Source organism: Lactuca saligna, chromosome 8, assembly GCF_052625555.1.
Source record: "Lactuca saligna cultivar CGN05327 chromosome 8, ASM5262555v1, whole genome shotgun sequence".
Classification (NCBI taxonomy): Eukaryota; Viridiplantae; Streptophyta; class Magnoliopsida; order Asterales; family Asteraceae; genus Lactuca; species Lactuca saligna.
In genome coordinates, this window is record NC_136424.1 from 270007076 (window position 1) to 270030362 (window position 23287).

The window sequence follows — 23287 nt, forward strand, 5'->3', positions numbered from 1 at the left end:
CGAGGAGATATGAGAGATCTGCTAGAGAGTAGACTATGCATAGTGAGAGTAGAGTACTTGGGATTTGGAATCCAAGGAGGAGGACTTGGGGTGAATACTGATGCGGTGTGGACGGTAGTATTAGGCCCGTACTACTGAAGACACCGGAGTAGTCTGCGACCCAAGTAAGAATCCTTAGGGAACCAGGGAACGAGTAGGGTTGAGTTATCGACTACGAGTATGCTCGAGAGAATCTCTGATATTTTAATGTTGTATTTCAGAGACATCATGGTTGGGTCACGCCACAGACCAGAGACCAGCAGGGTGAGTGATGAGGAGCTCCGCAAGATGATCCATGAGAAGGTGGTTGCGGCTATCCATGCAGAGATTCTAAAGATGTTCGGGTCTATCAAGACCACGCTAATGGAGACTTTCAATGAGAGACACGCAGCAGTTACTGAGGTTGCAGCCGATGCAGCTACCGCAGCTGTTGTTGCTGCCAGACCTCAGGGTGGTGATTCGTTGTTGTTCCAGGATTTTAGCAACACGAAGCCACTAGAGTTTGATGGCACACAAGATCCGATTGCTGCGATGAGATGGTTTTATGATATTGAGGGATGTTTCTATACGTGTTCATGTCCAGAGCATTTGAGGGTCCGGTTCGCGCTGAACTAGCTTCGCTTGGGAGCGAAGGACTGATGGAAGTTTGTGATGGCGCACTTTTCGTCTGCTGAGCTTGCTGCAGTGACCTGGGAGAGGTTCACCGCTATGTTTCGTGATGAGTATGTTCCCCCAGTGGAGAGGGAACGTTTGGCCTAGGAGTTTCTGACCCTCAAGCAGGGTACTGAGTCTGTTACTGTGATCACCAGGATATTTCATGAGAGGGCGATGCTCTGCCCTGAGCACGTGTCTACCGAGCAGGCACGTATGAGTCGGTATCTGAGTACTCTAAGGAGGGACATACGAGAATTCATGGTGAACTTGTCATACCGGATATTTGCCGAGCTCCAGGAAAATGCTCGGAAGAGGGAGATAGAGTTGGAGATCCAGGCCAAGGAGAAGGCGGAGTCTCAAGGGGGATCGGCGACCGACATAGTCCCAGCCGGCAGCCAAAACAGCCAAGCCCGCCGATTCGAGATCAGGGAACCAGAAGGGCCGCACTTGTGGCAACTGCGACAAGAGTCATGATGGGGTTTGTAGAGCAGGGTCTTGCTAAAAGTATGGCAAGGAGGGGCACATGGCCAAGGATTGCCCCAAGGGGTTTGCAGTCTATTTTCACTGCAACCAGACCAGACACCAGAAGGCCGAGTGTCTGCAGTTGCGGGGGTCAGCATAGGGAGCATCACAGGGATCTTCCCTTGCTACCGTACGAGCTACGGAGAGCCGGCCAGTGAAGGCCGAGGCGCCAAAGGCTTGCGAGAGAGCCTTCCAGTTGACAGCGGAGGAGGTTCGCACAACGCCCGGAGTTGTGATTAGTACATTTCTTGTGATTTCTATACCTGCTTTGGTGTTATTTGACTCGGGTGCGAGTCGGTCTTTTGTGTTGTTAGCCTTTGGTCAGCACATCAATATCTATCGAGAGGCGTTGAGTCGACCTTTGCGCGTTTCCATAGCAGACAAGAGAGCGGTGTATGCCACTGACGTGATTCAAGGATGTGTACTCGAGATCTTCGGCATTGAGTTTCCGATTGATTTGGTCCCGATTGTGATGAGAGATGTCTGTGCCATCGTGGGCATGGACTAGTTGAGCAGGTTTGGAGAGGTTATCGGCTATGAGCGACAGCTGGTGACCATACGAGACCTAGTGGGGGAGTTCTTACGGTTTATGGCGAGGGTCCCCGTTCTGGGTCATCATTTTGTTCGACCGCTAGAGCGAGGCAGAGCGTACAGTAGGGCTATAGCGGGTTTGTGGCTTATGTGGTGGATACGAGAGTAGATGCAGAGAGACCGAGGTCGGTCAATGAGGTCCCAATAATGCGTGAGTTCCCGGACATTTTTCTCTAGGAGTTGTCGGGAGTGCCTCCCGAGAGGCAGGTAGAGTTCCGTATCGATTTGGTCCCGGGGGCGGCACCTATCGCCAAAGCTCCCTATCGCCTTACGCCACCAGAGATGCAGGAGTTCTCCTCACAGCTGTAGGAGCTGTTGGGGAAGGGGTTTATTCGACCGAGTAGCTCGTCGTTGGGAGCGCCGATCCTTTTTTTCAAGAAAAAGGATGGTTCACACCGGATGTGCATTGACTACCGGAAGTTGAACAAGCTAACGGTCAAGAACCGTTACCCCTTACCGAGGATTGACGATTTGTTTGATCAGTTGCAGGGAGCATCATGGTTCTCCAAAATTGATCTGAGGTCTGGATATCATCAGATGAGAGTGCGTGATGAGGATATCTAGAAGACAACGTTCAAGACTCGTTATGGGCATTATGAGTTCGTGGTGATGCCTTTGGGGCTCACCAATGCACCGGCGGCATTCATGAATCTCATGAACAGGGTGTGCAGGCCGATGTTGGATCGTTTGGTGATCATGTTAATTAATGATATATTGGTGCATTCGAGATCTAGAGAGCAACATGAGGAGCATTTAAGAGATATCCTCGGAGTTCTGAGGTCGGAGAGGCCTTACGCCAAATTCTCCAAGTGAAATTTTTGGCTACGAGAGGTCCAGTTCCTGGGGCATCTCGTTAACCAGAGCGGGATATTGGTCGATCCGGCCAAGATTGAGGCATTGATGAGTTGGGAGGTGTCGAGATTCCCCTCAAAGATCAGGAGTTTTTTGGGGTTGGCCGGCTATTATTGGAGATTTATCAAAGATTTTTCCAATATTGCAGTTTCTCTCACCAGGTTGACCTGGAAGGGCATAGCATTCAGTTGGGGCCCAGAGCAGGATGCCTCATTCGAGACACATCGCCAGAGATTATGTGAAGCCCCAGTATTAGCCCTTCCGGAGGAGATGGAGGATTTTGTGGTATATTGTGACATGTCGGTATCAGGATTGGGTGCAATATTGATACGAAGAGGTCATGTGATAGCATACGCATTGAGGTAGTTGAAGCCTGATGAGACGAGATATCCCACTCATGATCTAGAGTTGGGGGCTGTGGTGTTTGCCCTCAAGATCTCGCATCACTATTTGTATGGAGTCTGGTGTACCATATACACGGATCACAAGAGCTTGAAGTACCTGATGGATCAGCCAAACCTGAATATGCGCCAGAGGAGATGGTTGGATGTGGGAAAGGATTATGAGTGTGAGATCGTGTACCACCCGGGCAAGGCTAATGTTGTAGCCGATGCCCTGAGTCGTAGGGCGAATAGTGCCCCGATGCGAGATGTTTGTTTGAGATTGACAGTGATGACTCCAGTGTTGGATACCATTCCCGAGGCCCAGGTAGAGGCCATGAGACCTAAGAATCACAAAAGAGAGCGGGTGATCGGACATATACCGGAGTTCGTTGCCGATAGCCATGGGCTCATGACCTTTCAGGGTCAGATTTGGGTGCCGTTTGAAGGCGGGGCACGTACCATTCTGATGGAGGAGGTGCATAGGTCGACGTTCTCGATCCATCCCGAGTCCACTAAGATGTATTTGGACCTAAAGAGGGAGTATTGGTGGCACTGTATGAAGAGGGATGTCGTGTGGTTCATAGAGAGGTGCTTTACCTGTCACAGGGTGAAGGCCGAGCATCAGTGTCCGCATGGCAAGTTGCAGCCACTCGAGGTTCTCGAGTGGAAGTGGGAACAGATTTCCATGGATTTTATCACCAAATTGTCGAGGACTGCGAGGGGTGTCGATGCAATTTGGGTGATTGTTGACCGGCTGACGAAGATCTCTCACTTTCTTGTTATCAGTAAGAGCTCTTCTACTGAGAGGGTGACAGACATATATGTGAGAGAGGTGGTATCGCGGCATGGAGTACCGATCTCGATCATGTCAGATCAATATGTACGTTTCACTTCTAGATTCTAAAGAAAATTCCATGAGGAGTTAGGTACGAGGCTGCAATTTAGTACCGCATACCACCCACAGACGGAAGGTCAGAGTGAGCAGACAATTCTAACACTCGAAGACATGTTGCGAGTGTGTGTGATGAACTTTGGAGGAAGTTGGGACACGTATTTTCCATTGACTAAGTTTTCGTATAACAACAGCCACCACTCGAGTATCGGCATACCTCCCTTTGAATTGTTATACGGGAGAAGGTGTCGGACTCCCATATGCTGGGAGAGGTTGGGCAGCGAGTGATGGGTAGCACTGGGTTAGTGCTTCAGACAACAGAACAGATACATCAGGTTAGGCAGAGGTTGTTGACAGCTCGGAGTCACCAGAAGAGTTACGTGGATAGGCTACGATCTGAGCTTAAGTTCAGGTCGGAGATTTTGTACTCCTGAAGGTGTCTCCTTGGAAAGGAGTAATCCGATTCAGGAAGAGGGGCAAGCTGGGGCCCCAGTATATTGGGTTGTTCAAGGTGACCGCGAGGGTGGGCAAGGTAGCATATCATTTGGAGCTACCTGCGGATTTGAGCCAAATTCATGATACCTTCCACGTGTCTCAGCTGAGGAAGTGTATAGCCGACGAGTCAGCAGTGGTGCTGTTGGCGGATATCCAGGTGGACGCGAGTCTGAATTATGTTGAGAGACCGATCGCGATCTAGGACCGAAAGATCAAGGTTTTGAGAAACAAGGAGGTGCCTTTGGTTTAGGTCCAATGGAAACACCGGAGGGGGTCCAAGATGACTTGGGAGCCGGAGTCAGAGATACGGGAGCAACATTCGGAGTTGTTTTCAGCATGAGACTTCGAGGGTGAATTCTGGTTCTAGAAGGGGAGAATTGTAACATCCCGAAATTCAGGTACAACTACTTAAGCCTTCTCTTTTGTCAGGTTGTCAAGATGAATCCTTGAGTGGAAATTGTAGCAAATGAGTACACTACGCGTACTGGAGAGTACGCTACGCGTACTCATGTGCTTAATTTGGACGCGGACTCACCTAGGTACACTGGGCGTACCCAGGGTTACGCTAGGCGTAGCGGACCCAGATGCAAACCCTAATTTTTGGCTTGTTCACTATAAAAGGAATGCTAAGGCGTTATCTTCAGCCACCATATCAGAGAGTGAAACCCTAAGAGAACATTTCCTTCGTCCTAAAGCTTGTGTGTGAGTGTTTGGAGCTGAAAGTGCCTTTGTGTGTTAGTGAAGAAGAAGGAGAGGAGCTTGTGGAGGCTAGGGTTTGAAGTTCAAGTTTGGATCGGAGTTCTTCAGAGGGAGGAGCTTCATTCAGAGGTAAAAAGCTCAGAACTTTCCTCTTTATTTTGGTTTGGTGTTGTATGGGCCATTTCTAGGGTTAAAGTCCCAAAGGTGGAGACTTTATGAGCATAAGGGACTCCATGGGCCTAGATCTGTCCCGTTTCAGTGATATATGTGTTGTAGATCCATAAGAATCCCAACTTGGTCATTGTTATGGGGTCATGCTTGAGTTATGAGCTTTCCAAGGGTTGGAAATGGAATATTATGGGTGTTGGTGACTTTTACAGCCATGCAAAGGCTTAAAGTCACCAACTTTATGGATTAAGAGGCTTAGGGATGGTCAGATCTGAAAGTTGGACGTGTGTCTTAATGGTTTAAGACCCCAAAAGCAAAGGAGTCTGAAACTGGGAGTTACACGGGGCGTAATCCCAGTACGCACGGCGTAGGGGGTTGCATTCCCTGTTTCTGTGAGGTCGCCAGGTACGCCCAGCGTGTACGCTTTGGTACGCGCAACGTAACCCGAAGAGTTGACTTTTAGGGTTTGGTCAATGTTAGGGTCCTTGAGCCATGAGAGGGGTAAAATAGTGTTTTACCATTCTGAGAGTGCTAAGAGAGGGTATAGTCTATCCTTGAGAGTTGAATTGATTAGAGTGCTTATTCCATGTGATTAAGCGGAGGCTAGACCATATTTTACCAAGTTCGAGATTATTGAGTTACCTGAGGTGAGTCTTCTCACTATACTTTACCTAGAGTGGTAATTAGAGTTACATGATAGAGTATCTTGTATGTTATTTATGTGATTGTGATTCACTGCATTATTTCTATGTGATTCATGCCGTGTATGTTCTAGAGTTCATAGAGTTAGAACCGAAAGGTTCACAGAATTAGGACCAGAGGGTCCACAGAGTTAGGTAGTTATAGCCTCGAGTGGCTATTATGTGTTATATGTGGTATTTTGGGGAACTCACTACGAATTTATGCTTACAATGTTGTGTTATATGTTTCAGGAACCAGTGAGGATCGCGGGAAGGCGCTGGCATGATCAGTACACACATGAGGAGTTTTTATACATTATGATCATGGGTTGTGTTTCTATGGTTGATATGTGATACAATGACATTTTTATAATATTTATGAATGAAAGTATGTTTCTGAAAATGTAAAAATTGTTTGAAAATTTCGGGCATTACAAGTCTAGCTATTATTATTATTATATAAGCGGTAAACAATACTTATGTAACCCATAATAATAGCCCAATACTTATTATAAGTTCCTAATAACGTTACTATAATTAAATAAAAGCTATATTAAAAATAGCATAGGCGTAGCTCATTTACAACGGGTTTTATAGAAAACCAGGATTTGCTTGGAGCAGCGTTCCCAAGCCGAAAATCTCTTCTTCTCGGAGCCATCGAGCACTCTGGGGCTTCCACCTCGTGCTAGGGAGGTTCCCTAGGCTTTTCGGGGGGTTTTGAGGCTAGAGAGAGGTTCTAGAGAGAGAGAGAGAGTAAAGAGAAGAAAGAATGCGAAAGGTGTGAAAAAAATGAGGGTTTGAGAGGTTCTATTTATAGGGTGAAAATGGTTGAACTTGGTGCCACATGTCACCATCTAGTGGCAAGACTTTGGGAGAAAGCAATGACCAACATTGCGCCATATCACCCATTTTCGCACAGCACACTTCCGAATTTTAAAATCTGTAACTTTCACATACGACCTCCGTTTTTGACATTCTTTATATCCACGCATAGGTAGAAATAAGATCTATAACTTTCATTTTGACTCCGTCGGCTAATTCTCGACCGATCTTAAATTTAATAGTACGAGGAGATTATATTGCTAAATGTCCGCTTAAAATTCATAACTTCTACATACGGACTCCGTTTTCGTCTGTATTTTTACCACTGAGTTCCTATTAATAACATCTTCAACTTTCATTTAGGCCGCGTTGGCCAAAAACCGCTCGAACTAAAATTCGAGTTTCGGGTCGTGCACTGTTATGCCAAATGTTAGAAAATTCATAACTTCCTCATACGAAGTCAAGTTTGGGCGTTCTTTTTATGGATGCTCTCATTTTAACATATTCTATGACTTTTGTTTATATTACTAAGGCTAAAAAGTCCTCTATCGTAAATTCACTATTTACGTCTCCCGGTGTCGTGCCGGTTTTGCTGAAAAACTTCGACGGACCATAACTTCTTCGTTATAACTCGGATTTCAACGTTCTTTATATGTACAGAATCCTTGAGACATATTATACAACTTAGTTAAGATTATTTATTCTAAATAATATTTTGTCAAAAAGTCATTTTCGACCCCTATTATCTTTAAATTGACTAGCCTGGATCTGCGGGCGTTACTAAATACTCACTAAACAATGTAATTAGTCTACTAAAGCACTTCTTAGGCTCTCCTAGGTTCCCGACCTCACCATGCCATCAGCTGCTGAAGAACTCCCATAACAATGTCAGTTAACTACTTCATTAATATAATTGCATGCAACAAATCTTAGATAATCCTTCGACTAAACGACTTAACCCTACAACGGTTGGACTCGGATAAGAGTTGCGCAATAGGGTGAAATTTATGACTCTGAGATTATTTAGCCTATGTCGCATGTCACTTAACATATTCACTTAATAGTAAATTAGCATCATCAAGAGTCCCACAAAGCACAAAGAAAGCAACATTCATGCAGTAACACTCTAAGTCATAGACCAATCAAAGGACTTCTCAAGCTCATTAGCTACTGACATCATCATTGTCCTAACATACCTCCTAGGTTCTCTTAGGATTCATCACCCCAACCTACCATCAATTGTTGAAGATCCCATACTAATGTCAGTGAACTTCTTCATGAATACAATTGCATGCAAAAAAACTTAGATTATCCTTCGACTAAAAGACTCAACCCTATAGTGGTTAGACTCAAACGAGTGCTACGTCATAGGGTCAAATCAATATGTCTGAGATTATTTAACCTATGCAACACGAACTTAACATATTCATGAAATAATTAGCTCACATCAGTATGAGTCTCACATTTGTAAGAAAATTTTACAGCTTCTGTTGCCCGTTTTTTGTGAAAAGCAATTTATTTTATGCAACAAAACCCTTCAGACAAACACTCAACTTAAAACCATTGACCACAACTAACGAATCTTCTATCAAATGATGGGTGCTTAACACCTCTTGTCCATCCACACAAGGCAAACCCTAAGTCTACCTTCTAAAAATATATATTGCCCAAAAAGTCAACCCATGCCAAATGTTAATGGTCAAAGTCAACAACCAGAGTTAACTTTAGCTGACCACTACATCATGGCCTTCCTTGGCCACGTCTTGGCCTTCACACAACTAACTTACGTGAAATTCCTAGCCGACACGCCGTTATGACCTATGACCATGCAATAGGCAATGGATTTCTAGCTGTTTAAAGGATTAAGTTGCCTTCCTTGATTCCAAGAGCTCCAAATCTCACATCTGGTCTAAACTATGGTCTAAATAAATAAAGTTTCCAACTTTATCCATTGATCTCAAACCCTAGGTCCAAATAAAGCCAAAATCCATAATGTGTTAACCATTAAGCCCTTAATCTGAAAAAGTCCTTAACCCCAACTTTTCTAGAAGTTAAATGGGATACCAAAGATCCATAAAAATGATTACTTGATGGTCTTCCATGTCCCATGCATGTCCTTAACTCAACCTAGGTCAAGTGGCAAGAAATAACATAAAGCTTATGCAAAATTTACACATCACAACCAAACTACAGATACATAAGGTATGATGCTCAAAGGATACTAGAGAGCAATAAATTTGTGAACTTTATTCCATCCATTCACTCAAATCAACTCTATGAATCAAAAAGGGACCATAACAACCTAAATCTAAGCAGTGTTGCAAAACTCGGCCTACTCGGCCGATTACTCGGAATCGGCCCTCCACCGAGGCGAGTAATGTCAACTCGGCCAAAAAACTCGGATTTAGTCAAAATCGGTCAAACTCGGTAAAAAAATCGGACAAACTCGGTCAAACTCGGGCCTACTCGGTCTTACTCGGGCCTAGTCGGTCAAACTCGGCCAACTCGGTCAAAATCGGTCAAACTCGGTCAAAGGGTCAAAATTGTCATAAAAAGAGAAAAAAGTCAAGAATTTCAAGATTAATATGTATAATGCACTTAATGATTTATTATTTAACACAAACATGTGATTATTAGAACATGTATATCTTAAATTTTCAGTAATTATCTACGTAGTGAGATAATTATGTGTATTTCAGTTTTTTATGTATTCACATGTATCTAATTTTGGTTATATATTTCAATCAAATTATGATTTTAACTTATGATTTTGACATATATAATTTTCTAAAAAATATTTCTACATGAATTACCGAATCTGAGTACTCCCCGAGTACTCGCTACTCCCCAGTCAGCCGAGCAGGTACCGAGTAGCGAGTTGTACAACCTTGAATCTAAGAGAATAACTCAAAAGAGAGAGACTTGAATCCTTATAAATGGTCTAGAAGGTGATAACCAAGATAACAACGTGTTGCTTCCTTGATCCTTGCACCACTTACTCTTCACTTCCTTGCAAAAGCACCCAGAATTAGCCAAAACCACCAAGAGGGAAATGATTAGGGTTTTTCTGAGGTTGAGGCGGATAAAGGCTGGGAAATGAACCCTAAAACCGAGTTAGAAAGGCATAAATACAAAGGGAACCTTAAAAGATTCATGGGTTTGTGCCTAAATAGTTGCCACGTCGTAGTTTTCTTTGACCACATCGTGGTGGTCCAAAAATTTCATGTTGCCCATTTAACCATTGCCATGTCGTGGCCTTCCTTAGGCACACCGTGACACAGAGTTTCCTTTAAAACTTCATCTTAGGTCCTTGCTATAATTAAGTTTAACTAATCTGGACACGGGTGTTACATAAATTTTTATAGATAAATGGTTGTGTTTTTCAGTATATTTTCATTTTTATAATTAGACTACTAAAAAGCTTAAATTGTTTTCTTATTATTATTATTATTATTATTATTATTATTAAAATGAAAAAAGAAGATGAAGCAATGAATGAGACTTTTACATAACATTTAAACATTTTTTTTTTTTAACTTAAAATGAAAAACAAAATTTTCATTGCAACAACCCCCGATTTCATATCGAATTATCGATTAAGTTTTCTTTACTAGTCAATAAAAAAACATTTAATCAAAACAAATATCGAAAGGTTTTTAATCAGTTAAAGAAGTTAATGGATATATTTATTTCAATAACATATTCATGTTGTTTAACCGGCGGGTTTTTTTTTTTTTTTTTAATCCTTCCCATCCATATTTTCAAATCTTCTCTCCCTTAAATACCGAAGTACCTCTATTTCCAAGTTATATCCGTCTAAAAATATCTAGCGTCTCTCACTATGACGTATCCTATTGATTCTTGTGGAATTTTGTCAGTGAATGTAAAGCAAAGAGACATAATTGTAGCTGAATTGCCCGTGCAAAACCACTGCTTACCCATGTCAAACCTTGACCTTCTTCTTCCGCCATTAGATGTTGGAGTTTTTTTCTGCTACAAGGAATCTCTTCCCCACGAAGAAAGCGTGAAAATATTAAAAAAATCATTAGCTCAAGTACTAGCTCCGTTTTACCCGTTTGCTGGGGAAGTTGTCAAAAACAACAATGGTGAGCCTGAGCTCCTCTGTAATAACCGTGGTGTTGATTTCATTCATGCCCATGTTGATATGGATCTTAAGAATATCGATTTCTATCACCCAGACGAATCTGTAGGGGGGAAACTTGTTCCACTTAAAAAACAAGGGGTTCTTTCTGTTCAGGTATAGGAAGTATATAATTTAATTTTTTATTCATTTTATGATCAGAAATTTAAAAAATGAGACTTAAACACGTTGTTTTTAGTTTATCATGATCACTAGCAACTTTGTGGACAAATCTTATTAACTTACTATATAGTAAATTTTTTCGTACAGATTAGATATATATATATATATATTTTTTCGTCTAATTGTATATATTATGCATGAAATAGGTCACAGAGCTTAACTGTGGAGGTATGGTGATTGGATGCACATTTGATCATCGAATAGCTGATGCATACTCGATAAACATGTTCTTGATTGCATGGGTTGAAATTGCTCAATCGAAAAAAAAATCTTGTGTTCCATCTTTTAGACGTTCAGTTCTTAACCCAAGAAGACCACCTATCATGAACACCTTCTACAACACCCTATTTGTTCCTTTATCATCCATCCCCTCACCAAGGTCTTATTTTCCAGCTGATCCTCTCATAAGTCGCATATATTACATCCATGAAAACGATATCAATCACCTTCAATCGATTTCAAGTTTCAATGGAAACCCTAAAAGAACCAAGCTTGTATCGTTTATTGCCTTTCTATGGAAGATAATAGCGGAGTGTGATGACGACCTTAACACATGTAAGATGGGTGTTGTAGTTGATGGGAGAGAAAGGCTAAATACCAATTCTTTTTCACTGAAAAACTACTTTGGAAATGTTCTTTCTGTCCCTTATGGTGAGGCGAAGTGTGATGAGCTTATGAAAATGTCACTAAGTCGAGTTGCTGACGTGGTGCATGAGTTTATGAGTCCCGCAATGACTGAGGAACACTTTAGGGGACTAATTGATATGGTTGAGTTGCATCGACCTGAGCCACTAGTTGCAAGGATATACACTAAAATGGAAGAGAATGATGGTGAGGCCATAGTCGTGTCATCTGGTCAACGGTTTCCTGTGGACAACATTGATTTTGGATGGGGTAAGCCAAATTTTGGGTCGTATTATTTTCCATGGGGTGGGCAAACTGGATATGTAATGCCGATGCCAAGTGCAACGAAGAATGGAGATTGGATAGTTTATATGTATTTACCTCAAAAGCATTTAGACTTGGTGGAAATCAAAGGAAGAAAGGTTTTCAAACCGTTAACTCCATTATACCTCGATTTGTGATGATCATCCAGTAGAATTCTCACAAGCGATTTTAAACTGTCTTTTCTGAATAAAATGTATGTAATCGCAATTATCTTTCCATAGAAAAAGAAGGAAATTAACTAATCTAATTACCATAATTTAATATGAATTTGAAACAAATAAACTAAAATTTTTGATTTTAGCAAAAAGGGAAAATAACACAAATGTCCTATGTATTTTCAAGGTTGACCCTTTAAGTCTCTAAATTAATTTTGTGGCTTTACGAGGGAACGAATTGGTATTTATCGGGTCGATTAACTACCTTTTTCAGTTGTAAAGGGGTAAACCAGTAACATTTTTGCCTGCTCACCACATATATGTTAGACTTTCACATTGACAAAGAAACCTTCGTCATTAAAGCACTCATTCACCCATTATCTCTTTAATGAAACCAATTTAGTGGTATATTAGGTTGCTGGAGATCGAAACTTCTGTGATCTAACCCGTCTTGCAGATACCATATTCCCTTGTACATTGATTTCCACGATATGCGACAAATTTTGCCCCATTCTTTATGTGTCAACTCTACTTCTAGTACGTCTTCTTCTTCCTCTACCTTGATGCTTAAATCCCTAATTTCGCGTTGTTTTATCTCAAATTTCATCAATCAATATCTCTCTTTCATTTTCCTTCAATGCTTCCCCCAAGCCTCAACTGCAATGATTTTATGATAGCAAATCATAGATAAAGAACAAAACAGGTCATCTTCTTCTGATTTCTACTAGTAGGTATCGATGTTATGTATTGATCTTTAGTTTGTGATTTTTTTTTTTTTTTTGTTTTCAATTGGTTGATAGCTTTTATGATGTGGTTTAATCTGCTTAAATTGATGGCTTTTCGATTGGTTGCACTACTGAAGCAAATCATATATAAAGAATAAATTGAGTCATCTTCTGATTTCTACTGGCAGGTATCGATGTTATGTATTGGTTTTTAGTTTGTGATTGTTTTTTGTTTTCGATTACTATAATCCGGTTTACTCTGCTTAAATTGAAGGGTTGGGTGTAAACAAGAAATGATGACCGAGTAGTATCGATTGTACAGTGAGGGAATTCAAGATTTAGAGGGAAAACATAACCTTTTTGGCGTTACAATGAGGGAAAAAGAAAAGAGAGTGGTGATGAGAAGAGAGAACCCATTATGATGATCAGAAAATACTTCAGGTAATGGGGAGTAAAAAAACACGTTGCTCACCACTTTATATCCTCATAAAGCCATTTAATTAATTTAGGGATTTAGCGGCTCAACCCTAGAAAGTACGTAGGGTATTTGTGTCATTTCCCCTAGCAAATATAACCAATGTTTTAAAAACAAGTTTTTTTAATTGAATCAATATGATGACCGGGTTCAGGTTTAGCTGGTTCGACCGTCGGTTTAACTCATTTCTATAATTTTTATTTTATTTCTATTTTCCTACATATCCACAAAACATTAAAAATACATAGGTACTAGTTGGAGAGAAATCCAAATAAATTAAAAAAGGGACAACCATAAGTGTTACATCAATCTACATACATCAAAAATAAAATAAAGTTTAAAACGAAAACACAATATAATTTCAAATGAAAACAAACACATTAAAAAACTTCATTACATTTACCATATGTTTTAATTAAAAAAAATCTAAAGACCTGAAAAAACACGAAAGTTTTTTTATGCAAAATGATTCTTTCTCATGTGTTTTAAGTTAACTTAACTTGTTCAACCAGTTTATTTTAACTGGCTCAACCGGATTTTTGTAAAAACCAACTGGTTCATTCCAGTTCATAAATACATATAAAATCGGTGCTAGTTGAATCGTTTTCTTCTCCGGTTCTCGGTCCAACCGGTTTTGGCCGCTGCCGATTCAAACCGCTTTTAAAACATTGAAAATAACCACTTGATCCGGAACGGACATTCCAGACCAAGAAAAAACTTTTTTTCTGACAAAATATGTATATTTCGGACTGATATTCTGCATTTCGGACTTAAATTTCGGATTTTGAAAAAATAAATAAATAAAATAAAATAAACTCCTGAATTTTAAAAACAAATTTGAAATCCAATGAACAATTTTCTAAGTTTCGAGAAAAAAATATGTTGTTTTTTACTTAAATCTAAATAAAAGTTAAACAAACATAGTATTACAATATACAATATTATTGAATAATATCATACATTTTATTGAATAATGGTCATATTAAACACTTCGAAATTGAAATTTCGGACATAATTGAGATATTTCTTTCAAAGAAACCAAAAAATAACATTGGAATTTGAAGATCAAACTCAGGATTGATTGTTCTTTGAAAATTTAAAATTAAAAAAAGGATTCAGGAATATTAACAATATCACACCCCCATTCGGTGACAGAAACGTTGGGTCGCGCAGTATTAGGATGTTAGATCTTGGGGGAATGTATATTGGACACTATGTAACATCCAAAATTTCAAGACAAATTTGAACTTTTAAAACATTTCAAACCATTAAAATCATTACAACTTTGTTTTTAAAATGTATAATATCAGAGTTTTTCTAGAAACATAAACAAATCATGAGGAGCTACACAATCATGTCTCCGCCTTGCCGCGATCCCCTAACGTACCTGAAACAATAAACTGAAACTGTAAGCCCGAAAGCTGAAACTGTAAGCCCGAAAGCTTAGTGAGTTCCCCCAAAATACCAATCTCATATAACCATAATCATATCACATCCACAAATACAAATCAACATGCATAATGAGACTTCAGCCTGACTGGACCGCCTCACAGGACCTACAACCTATCTGGGCCACTCACGTGCCTTCGGCATGACTGGACCGCCTCGTAGAGCCTACAACCTATCTGGACCGCTTAGTGGGCATGTTTTCCTTCAGCACAAAGCAGGACCGCCTCAACCCAACCCCAATAAAACAAACATGTGCACATAAATATTATATGCTAGCTCATATGATATAACAGTCAAACCAATCTAATAGATCCCTAAACATAGCAACATCCTAATAACCGAGATACAGACCTAACTGGTCACTAACATAACATCATCCTATAATCAGGACACTAACCTAACCATGTCGCTACACATTAGCATATCACCCCCCCCCCCCTAACTACCAGGATGTAATCAATAAACATATCATGCCATAACCGAATACAATCCATAAAGGGCCAGCCTTGGTGCCTTAGACCTTATTGATGTAGTGAGGATAACTCACCTCACAAGTAGTGATGAAGTACTGCAAATCTCCGAATGCTGTTTCCCCAGAATCCCACACCATCGCAACATAAATAATAAGTTAACACCCATCATGACCTCAACTTGTTCAATACCTTCAGCTACTTGTCGAGTTCCTGGCATGACTCGCCAACTCGCCGAGTCACTTGAGTGATTCGTCGAGTTCCTAGGGTCAGTAGTCATAACTCCTTGGCCAACTAACCGAGATTTCCCCTTACAACTCACTGCGTTCATACGTGTCCAAATGTTGGGAAAACCCTAGCCGACTCGCTGAGTCGCTCATTTGACTCGCCGAGCCCACGACAATCTTCATCGGACTCACTGAGTCAACCATGCAACTCGTTGAGTCCCTTCAGCCCTTCATCCATACAGAGCCTTTTTTAAGCCATGTTAAGGCTCCAAATTGTAGATCCAGCTTCCCAAGGCATGTTTATCACGTAAAGTTCCAAACTTTTCATGAATGCAAAGCTCTAAAGTCTTAAAATGATAACACCAAGCTTGTAAAGAAGTCTCACACTTAAGGGAAGGCTCATACTTGTGAAAGCTGATAACTTTATGGATTTTGAGGCTAAAGGAAGTCCAGATCTGAAGTTGAAACTTTAGATCTTGGCTCAAACACAAGAAACATTTCCTAAAAGCCACCCAAAAGAGATTAAAGATGAATTGAGCCAAGGAAACTATCACACCCCCGAACCAAGGATGGAGGAAACGTCCGGGGGTGGAGGACTTCATGTATAGTATCATAACCACAATTGCAATAGTAATTTAATCAAACACAACCAACATATATATAATCAAAAGAGTTACATCATTGTATGAATTACATGTTTCCAAATCAATTACAATATGTTGACAAAACATGAAATGTTGACGCCTTAACATCCCATCCTCAAAATGCACTTTGATACTTGTTTAGTGATTTCCTGATAATACAAGTTGTTTGAAAAAGTGTCAACACAAAGGTTGGTGAGTTCATAAGCTTTTGTTTTAAAACTTGATAAAAGTCTTTCTCTTATAAATGTCATGTTTGTTTCAGAAAATCCAATATTTTCCTTAAAATGTGTAATGTAGTCTTATATCCGAAGACCAAAATGTATAAGTAATCTCTCTTACTGAAAGAAAATGGTATATGTTTGAATCGACATAAACGCGTTTGAATTAAATGAAATTCCCGTAAATTCTTATGTTTGTTAATACTTTCTGTGAGTTTATTATAACCATGCTATGACCTAGTTGGCCTGAAACGACGTTCTTCAGGCGTCGTAAATGTTTATGATATTTGTCACCCCAGACCTGCCAGTCTAAATGTTGCATGTAGTTAAGGTGTAGGTTTGTCAAGCCCAATATAGATCTATATACAACTATCACGCTCTCCCTCCAGGAGACTCTGGTTACAATACAGGACTTAATGGTAAATGTGAAGCGAAAGTCTCACAAAGTTATTAACAAATTTACATGTATTGTAATGAAAATCTCTTCTCGTATAAATGTACCCTTTTGAAATGTATGTATTATGTGGTGTATCATAAACTATACCTATTATAGTTTATCGAAAACAAGGGTAGTAGTGGTAATATACGTAAACTATATTTAATATAGTTTATTCAAATGTTTGTATGAAATGGATATACTTTGATTATAACAATTTGTAATCCTTTGTATATGTATCAAATCCATTTATTAATTCATGCATGTCTATATATCAAGACCAAAATGTTATTTATTTGCAATAACATATATTCACATAAAGATGTACACCTTGCTCGACGTGTTACAAGGTGAAACGAAATCATTCGTATATCTCTTGTTATTAATAGATTTCATTACTGTTCTTAGAAACTTTATACAAAATTCATAACAGATCCAAATCAGAATCCGTAAATTCTAGGAGATTTGAAAATGAGTCTAGTTTGTTTTAAAATTTTAACATGATTTTTAGTGACCTCCAACTTAAGTGAACATGTCCATAAACACAGACTGGTCCAAATTGGTTTTCGAAATGATAGGCAGTTTTGTAAAAATCACCATAAATTGCAGAAAAATCGTATGGAGATGTGCAAGTAGTCATTTAAAAGCTAAGAACTTTAACTACTTGCACCTTGTAAAGTTTTGAAAATAAACATGTTTTAGTTGACCAAAACAGTTCGTGAATGGAGTCCAACTTTTCTGATGTAAGCTGTTAGAAACATTTAGTTGTGTCCTTGGTGATTTAACTTGTATTCCCCCCCCCCCCCCTCTCTTAAAACATAAGAAAATATTAAAATATATGGGTATGAAATCACCTTGAGTGATTTCAGAAGATGGATGATGGAGATATGTAGTATTCCACTCAAGAACACTAAGAAGATGTCTTGAAGGTTCGAAGATCTATCATTAATGTGATGGAATTTGTGTAAAAATCGATGATTAGAGTAGAATGAAGTGTAATAATCACAAGGAGGATGAATTTTACTTACCAATAGTAGAATAAAGCTTGATGATCAGCCTTGGAGTCTTGAAATAGAGAGAAAAAGTTTGAGAGAAAAGTTAAGTTTGATTTTTGGTGAAATGAGAGCAAGTGAGTGAAAATGAGGAGAGAGGTTGATTTGTTCCAGCTTTTAGAATGTGGGAGGGGCTGATAATTGATGGAAAAGTACAAGGAAGTGACTAGGGATGGTGGGGAGGAGTGTGGGTTAGTCATGGAGTGGGTATGGTGGTTGCTTGTGTCATAATACAAAGAAAAGTCAACACTCAACCTTTGTACTTTACCAACCACTAAATTTTATTCTTTAAATAAATATTTCCATAAACATATGACTAAATTATGTATATTTAAGATCTTATATGTTAAAATAAGATTTTTGGAGAAAATCCCGTGTTAAAATTATGAAAAACGGGCTTAAAATGCTAAAAATATTAAAAATGGGTGAAAAGTGTCAAAACTCCAAAGTTTAGGGCCGGAGGTTCGGGCCTAGCCTTTGGAACCGAGAGGTGGGAAAAAGACCGAGAGGAAGGGATGAGGAACCGAGAGCACGAGGAGAAGAGCAGAAGCGAGGCTCGGTTGTGCTTGAGGACCGAGAGTGCGAAGGCGGAAGGAAGAGTGAGGTTTGGTCTCGGTCCAAGTTCGGTTGTTAGGTCTCAGTTTCGGCTGCCAGGTCTCAGTTTCGGGTGCTAAGTCTCGGTTTTGGCTGCTAAGTCTCGGTTTCGACCTCTAAGTCTCGATTTCGGCTGCTAAGTCTCGGTTTTGGCCTCTATGTCTCGGTTTCGGCCTCTAAGAGGAGTTTCGGCTCCTTGAGGCTGATTTTCGCGTTTTTACCCAGTTTCAAGCCGTTTTTAAGCCGGTTAAGGGTCGGGATGGCCCGAATGACTATAAAAAGTTACGGGAAATTTTGAGAGAGATTTGGGAGAGATTTAAATAGAGAGAGATTGAGTGACTATGATTGAGGGAGGTTTCGTTTGTGACGTTTTTGAGTGTCCAGCTTTGCAGTGCGAGGTCCGTAAACCCCGTTAAGCCATGTTTTAAGGCCCCACACACTCCCGATGAGTGTGCAATAGTGTTTTATCACTTTGATTCAATGTTTAGCATTTTCACGGCTATGGAAATTTAAAATACAAATTTTCCAATGATGTTTTCTCATTAAAATAGTGAGTTGATGTAAACCCTAAAATACAAGGGCTAATTGGGTCGTCTGGTTTGACTTGTTGACTTTGACTTGACCCGAAATTGACTATTGTCATAAAAACAACCTAATACCTTCAAGAGAGTGCCAACTGAAGTAGATCTTTGCTTCCTACGAGTTCCTTGCTTCAATTTACTTGTTTTCCCTAAGTTTTCCTTCACCAAGATCCCTCCTCCAAGCTTTAACAGAACCAAAGAACACACACACGCGATTTAGGGTTTAAGAGTGTCAAGGAGTTGTAAAGGGGAGGCTGGGGGAGGCTAATGATCCTTTAAATATGGTGCAATACCCCGGAGTTTAGGGTTTCATCTGCTAGCTCCTACTCGTCGAGTCCTTTCTTGGACTCGGGGAGTAGGTCACTAAAACACGTGGACCAACCCGCAGCTACTCGACGAGTAGGGAAACCAACTTGTCGAGTAGACCTTGAAATCAAGAAAATTCTTATATAAAATTGATACCTGAGAATTGGGGAGTTACAATTCTCCCCCACTTGAACTAGACGTCATCCTCGAAGTCTGCCGCAGCGAACAGCTCCGAATAGTGCTCCCGCATCTCTGCCTCTGGCTCCTAGGTCCACTCAGACCCCCTCCCATGCTCCCACTGTACCTTCACCAAAGGTGTCTCCTTGTTCCGCATAACTTTCATCTTCCTCTCCAGTATGGCCACAGGCCTCTCCACATAATTCATGCGCTCATCGACCTGAATATCATCTAACGACACCACTACCTCCTGATCCATAATTCACTTCCGCAACTATGAAACGTGGAAAGTGTTGTGGATCTGACTAAGCTCCTCTGGTAGCTCTAGCCTGTAAGCCACCTTGTCAACCCTGACAATCATCCTAAATGTACAAATGTAATAGGGACCCAATTTCCCCCTCTTCCTGAAGCGAATCACACCCTTCTAGGGAAAGACTTTCAGGAGTACTATATCACCCACCTGAAATTCTAACTCAGATCATCATTTTTCGACGTAACTCTTCTGCCGACTCTGAGCGATCAGCAATCGCTACCTAATCTGCTGAATCTTCTCGGTAGTCGGCAAGAATACTTCCATCCACCCCATCACCCTGTGTCTGATCTCACCCCAACAAACCGGGGTGTGACATCTCTGCCCATACAACAGCTCGAAAGGCGGGGTGCCAATGTTGGAATGATTTTTGTTGTTGTAGGTGAACTCTGCAAGTGGTAAGTGGGAGTCCCAACTCCCACCGAAGTCAATGACACACACCCTCAACATATCCTCGCGGGTCTGAATGGTCCTCTCGCTCTGACCATCGGTATGTGGATGGAATGTTGTGCTAAAGTGCAACTGCGTGCCCGGTTTGTAACACCTGGTATGTTTTCCTCAATAGAGTAGGGACGTGGCTGCGGACATTTTAAGTGACCGACTCGATGAGTTGTGAGACTGACTCGGTGAGTAGGTGTTGGATAAGTGAAACCCTAAATCTGAGGGTTTTCACCTTATATAAACAACTTAACTCAGCCTCCCTTGTCCCTAACACTCTCTTGAAAGCTTCATATCGAACCCTAACTGTTTGTGTGTGAGTTAAGGCCATTTTTGGTGTTCTTGTGTGGATTGTAAAGCTTGGAAGGAAGAAAGGAGCTTGGAAATCGACCTGGGGTCTTTATGGATTCTAAGTCATTTTTTGGATTTGGAAGTGTTGAGTGGGTTTTGACTTAACATATGGGCCTTTAGAGAGGTCTCATGGCATAAAGGTGCCAACTTTAGGGCCATGAGAGCCCCATGCACATTGTAGTACCCTTTATATGGATTTTTGAGCTAAAAACCCCATGCATGTGCATCAAGTTTGGAACTTTACGTATAAAATGGACATTAGGAGGCCAGATCTATGGTTTTGGTGTGTTAGACCTCACTTAAATCGACTGTATGGAATTGGTCAAGGTTGGACTCGGTGAGTTGTTCTTGGCACTCGACGAGTCGGTGACCATTATACACCAAACCGTTTCGGTGAATGGGTAAGTGTTAGGAGGGAAGTCCCTTGTGGGTTTAGATGCGAAAAGGGACCTGGAAGCCATGGGACTCGGCGAGTGGTATGAGCAAACTCGGCGAGTCCATAGCAATCTCCCAATCTTTGAAGATGGACTCGACGAGTTGTTTATACAACTCGATGAGTCATAGACTTGACAAGTTCTTAAGTTGGAGATGAACTCGACGGGTTCAAGAAGGAACTCGGCAAGTCGGATGAAGATGGTCCCGATGTTATGATTGAAGGAGAACCCATCGAGTATTTGCTAGACTTGACGAGTGGAGTCGGGTTTTGTGTGGGATTAGAGAAGCATGGACTCGACGAGTTGGTAGGATAACTCGGCGAGTCAGGTCAACGTAATGTTGACTTTGACCAATGTTGACTTTGACTGAACTTGGACTAACGTTGTTTAGGGTTGTATGTGATGTGTGTTGAATTGAAGGTTGTTGTGTAGGGATCGAGGAGTCGTAGGGAGTCGACTTGTGCGTCGAGGATAGTTTAGACACTGCACGACATTGAGGTGAGTTACCTTCCAGTAGGGGTGGTTCTAAGGCCACAATGCCGGCCCACCAAAAAGAGGTATTTAGAAGATAATGGTCCTTGTGATAATTATCTTGGTCTGGTTATGTGTTGGTTATGAGGTTTATCTGGGTAGTATGTTATGTGTATAGTGGTCCTTAGGACCCAAGGGTAGGTCAGTACCCGGATACGCCTGTTTGTATGCTTATATCTGTTGATTGTATGCTATTAGTAGGGGGTGAAATAGTCCCCAGTTACCAGTTGAAAGATACCGATGTTGATTACTGGTTGAAAGATACCGATGATGGTTACCGGTTAAAAGATACCGATGAAGGTTACCAGTTGAAAGATACCGATGATATTGTACAGTATGTGGTATGATGGGGGAACTCAGTAAGCTTTGTGCTTACAGTTTTGGTTTTGGTTTCAGGTACCTCTTCGTCGAAGGGGAAAGAGCCGGCGGTGTAGCAGCGTATCACACACACACAAGGCTCCGCAAGAAGTTTTTGGGACTGAACTCTGATTTTCAATACTTATGATATTATGGTTTGAAATACAACATTATGATTTTGTAATGGATTTTTATTGACAATGTTTTGGTAAAATGTTTGTTAAATGCGTTAATTCAAAAATAAAATTTTTGGCCTTAAAAATTGGGTCGTTACACAATTCCTCGTGGAACTTCTGCCAGAAATGGGAGGTAAACCTAACATCTCGGTCAAAGACAATGGAGACCGGAACCCCATGGCGAGACACGATCTCACAGACGTGCATGTCGGCTTACCTCTCGGCCGACGAACTCTCCCGAATAGCCAAGAAATGGGCACTCTTGGTCAATCGATCTACGATGACCCATATAGCATCAAATCCCTTCGTCGTCCTCGGCAAATTGGTAATAAATTCCATCGTGATTTGTTCCCATTTCCACATTAGAATCTCTAGAAGTTGCACCATACCATGCAGCCTCTAATGCTCGGCCTTGACCATCCTACAGGTCAAACACCTTTTGACATACCAAGTGATTTATCGCTTCATACATGGCCACCAATAACTCAAACTCGGGTCACGGTACATCTTGGTGGCCCTCGGGTGAATATAGAAGTGAGACTTATGAGCCTCCTCCATGACTCTCTATCTGAACCCACTAGACATTGAAACCCATACCCGACTACATCGGGCAAATAATCCTCGGTTATCCTGCACAAACTGGGTGTTCTCACCCGTGATACTCTCCAACTTCCAGTTCTACGGTCGCATGTCCTCAACCTAAGCATCCCTGATTAGGCTCATAAGAAGAGAATCCACCCCTCTGCTCATACACACTGCTGGGGTGGAAAACCAAGTTGTCTTGCGGCTCAAAGCGTCCGCCACCACGTTCACTTTACCGGGGTGGTAAAGGATCTCGCAGTCGTAGTCCTTGACTACATCCAACCACTTTTGCTGCCTCATGTTCAGGCTCGGCTGATCTATGATGTGTCTCAAAACTCTTTTTGTTCGTGTATATGGTACAACGGACCCCATATAAGTAATGTATCCATATCTTGAGAGTTAACACCACCACTCCCTGCTCCAAATCATGAGTAGGATATCTTGTCTCATGCGGCTTTAGATGTCGCGACGCGTAGGCTATCACTCGTCCTCTCTGCATGTGGATCACCTTTAAACCATTGATGAATGCA

General features: G+C 41.1%; 1 protein-coding gene across 1 annotated transcript; it reads left to right on the plus strand.

The window, feature by feature from the left end:
• Positions 1 to 10541: 10541 nt before the first annotated feature.
• Positions 10542 to 12312, plus strand: LOC145011710 (coniferyl alcohol acyltransferase-like). Its single transcript, XM_078970441.1, has 2 exons — positions 10542 to 11055; positions 11268 to 12312. Exons 1-2 carry the CDS (start codon positions 10639 to 10641, stop codon positions 12204 to 12206), a joined length of 1356 nt encoding a protein of 451 aa, XP_078826567.1. The 5' UTR covers positions 10542 to 10638; the 3' UTR covers positions 12207 to 12312.
• Positions 12313 to 23287: the final 10975 nt, after the last annotated feature.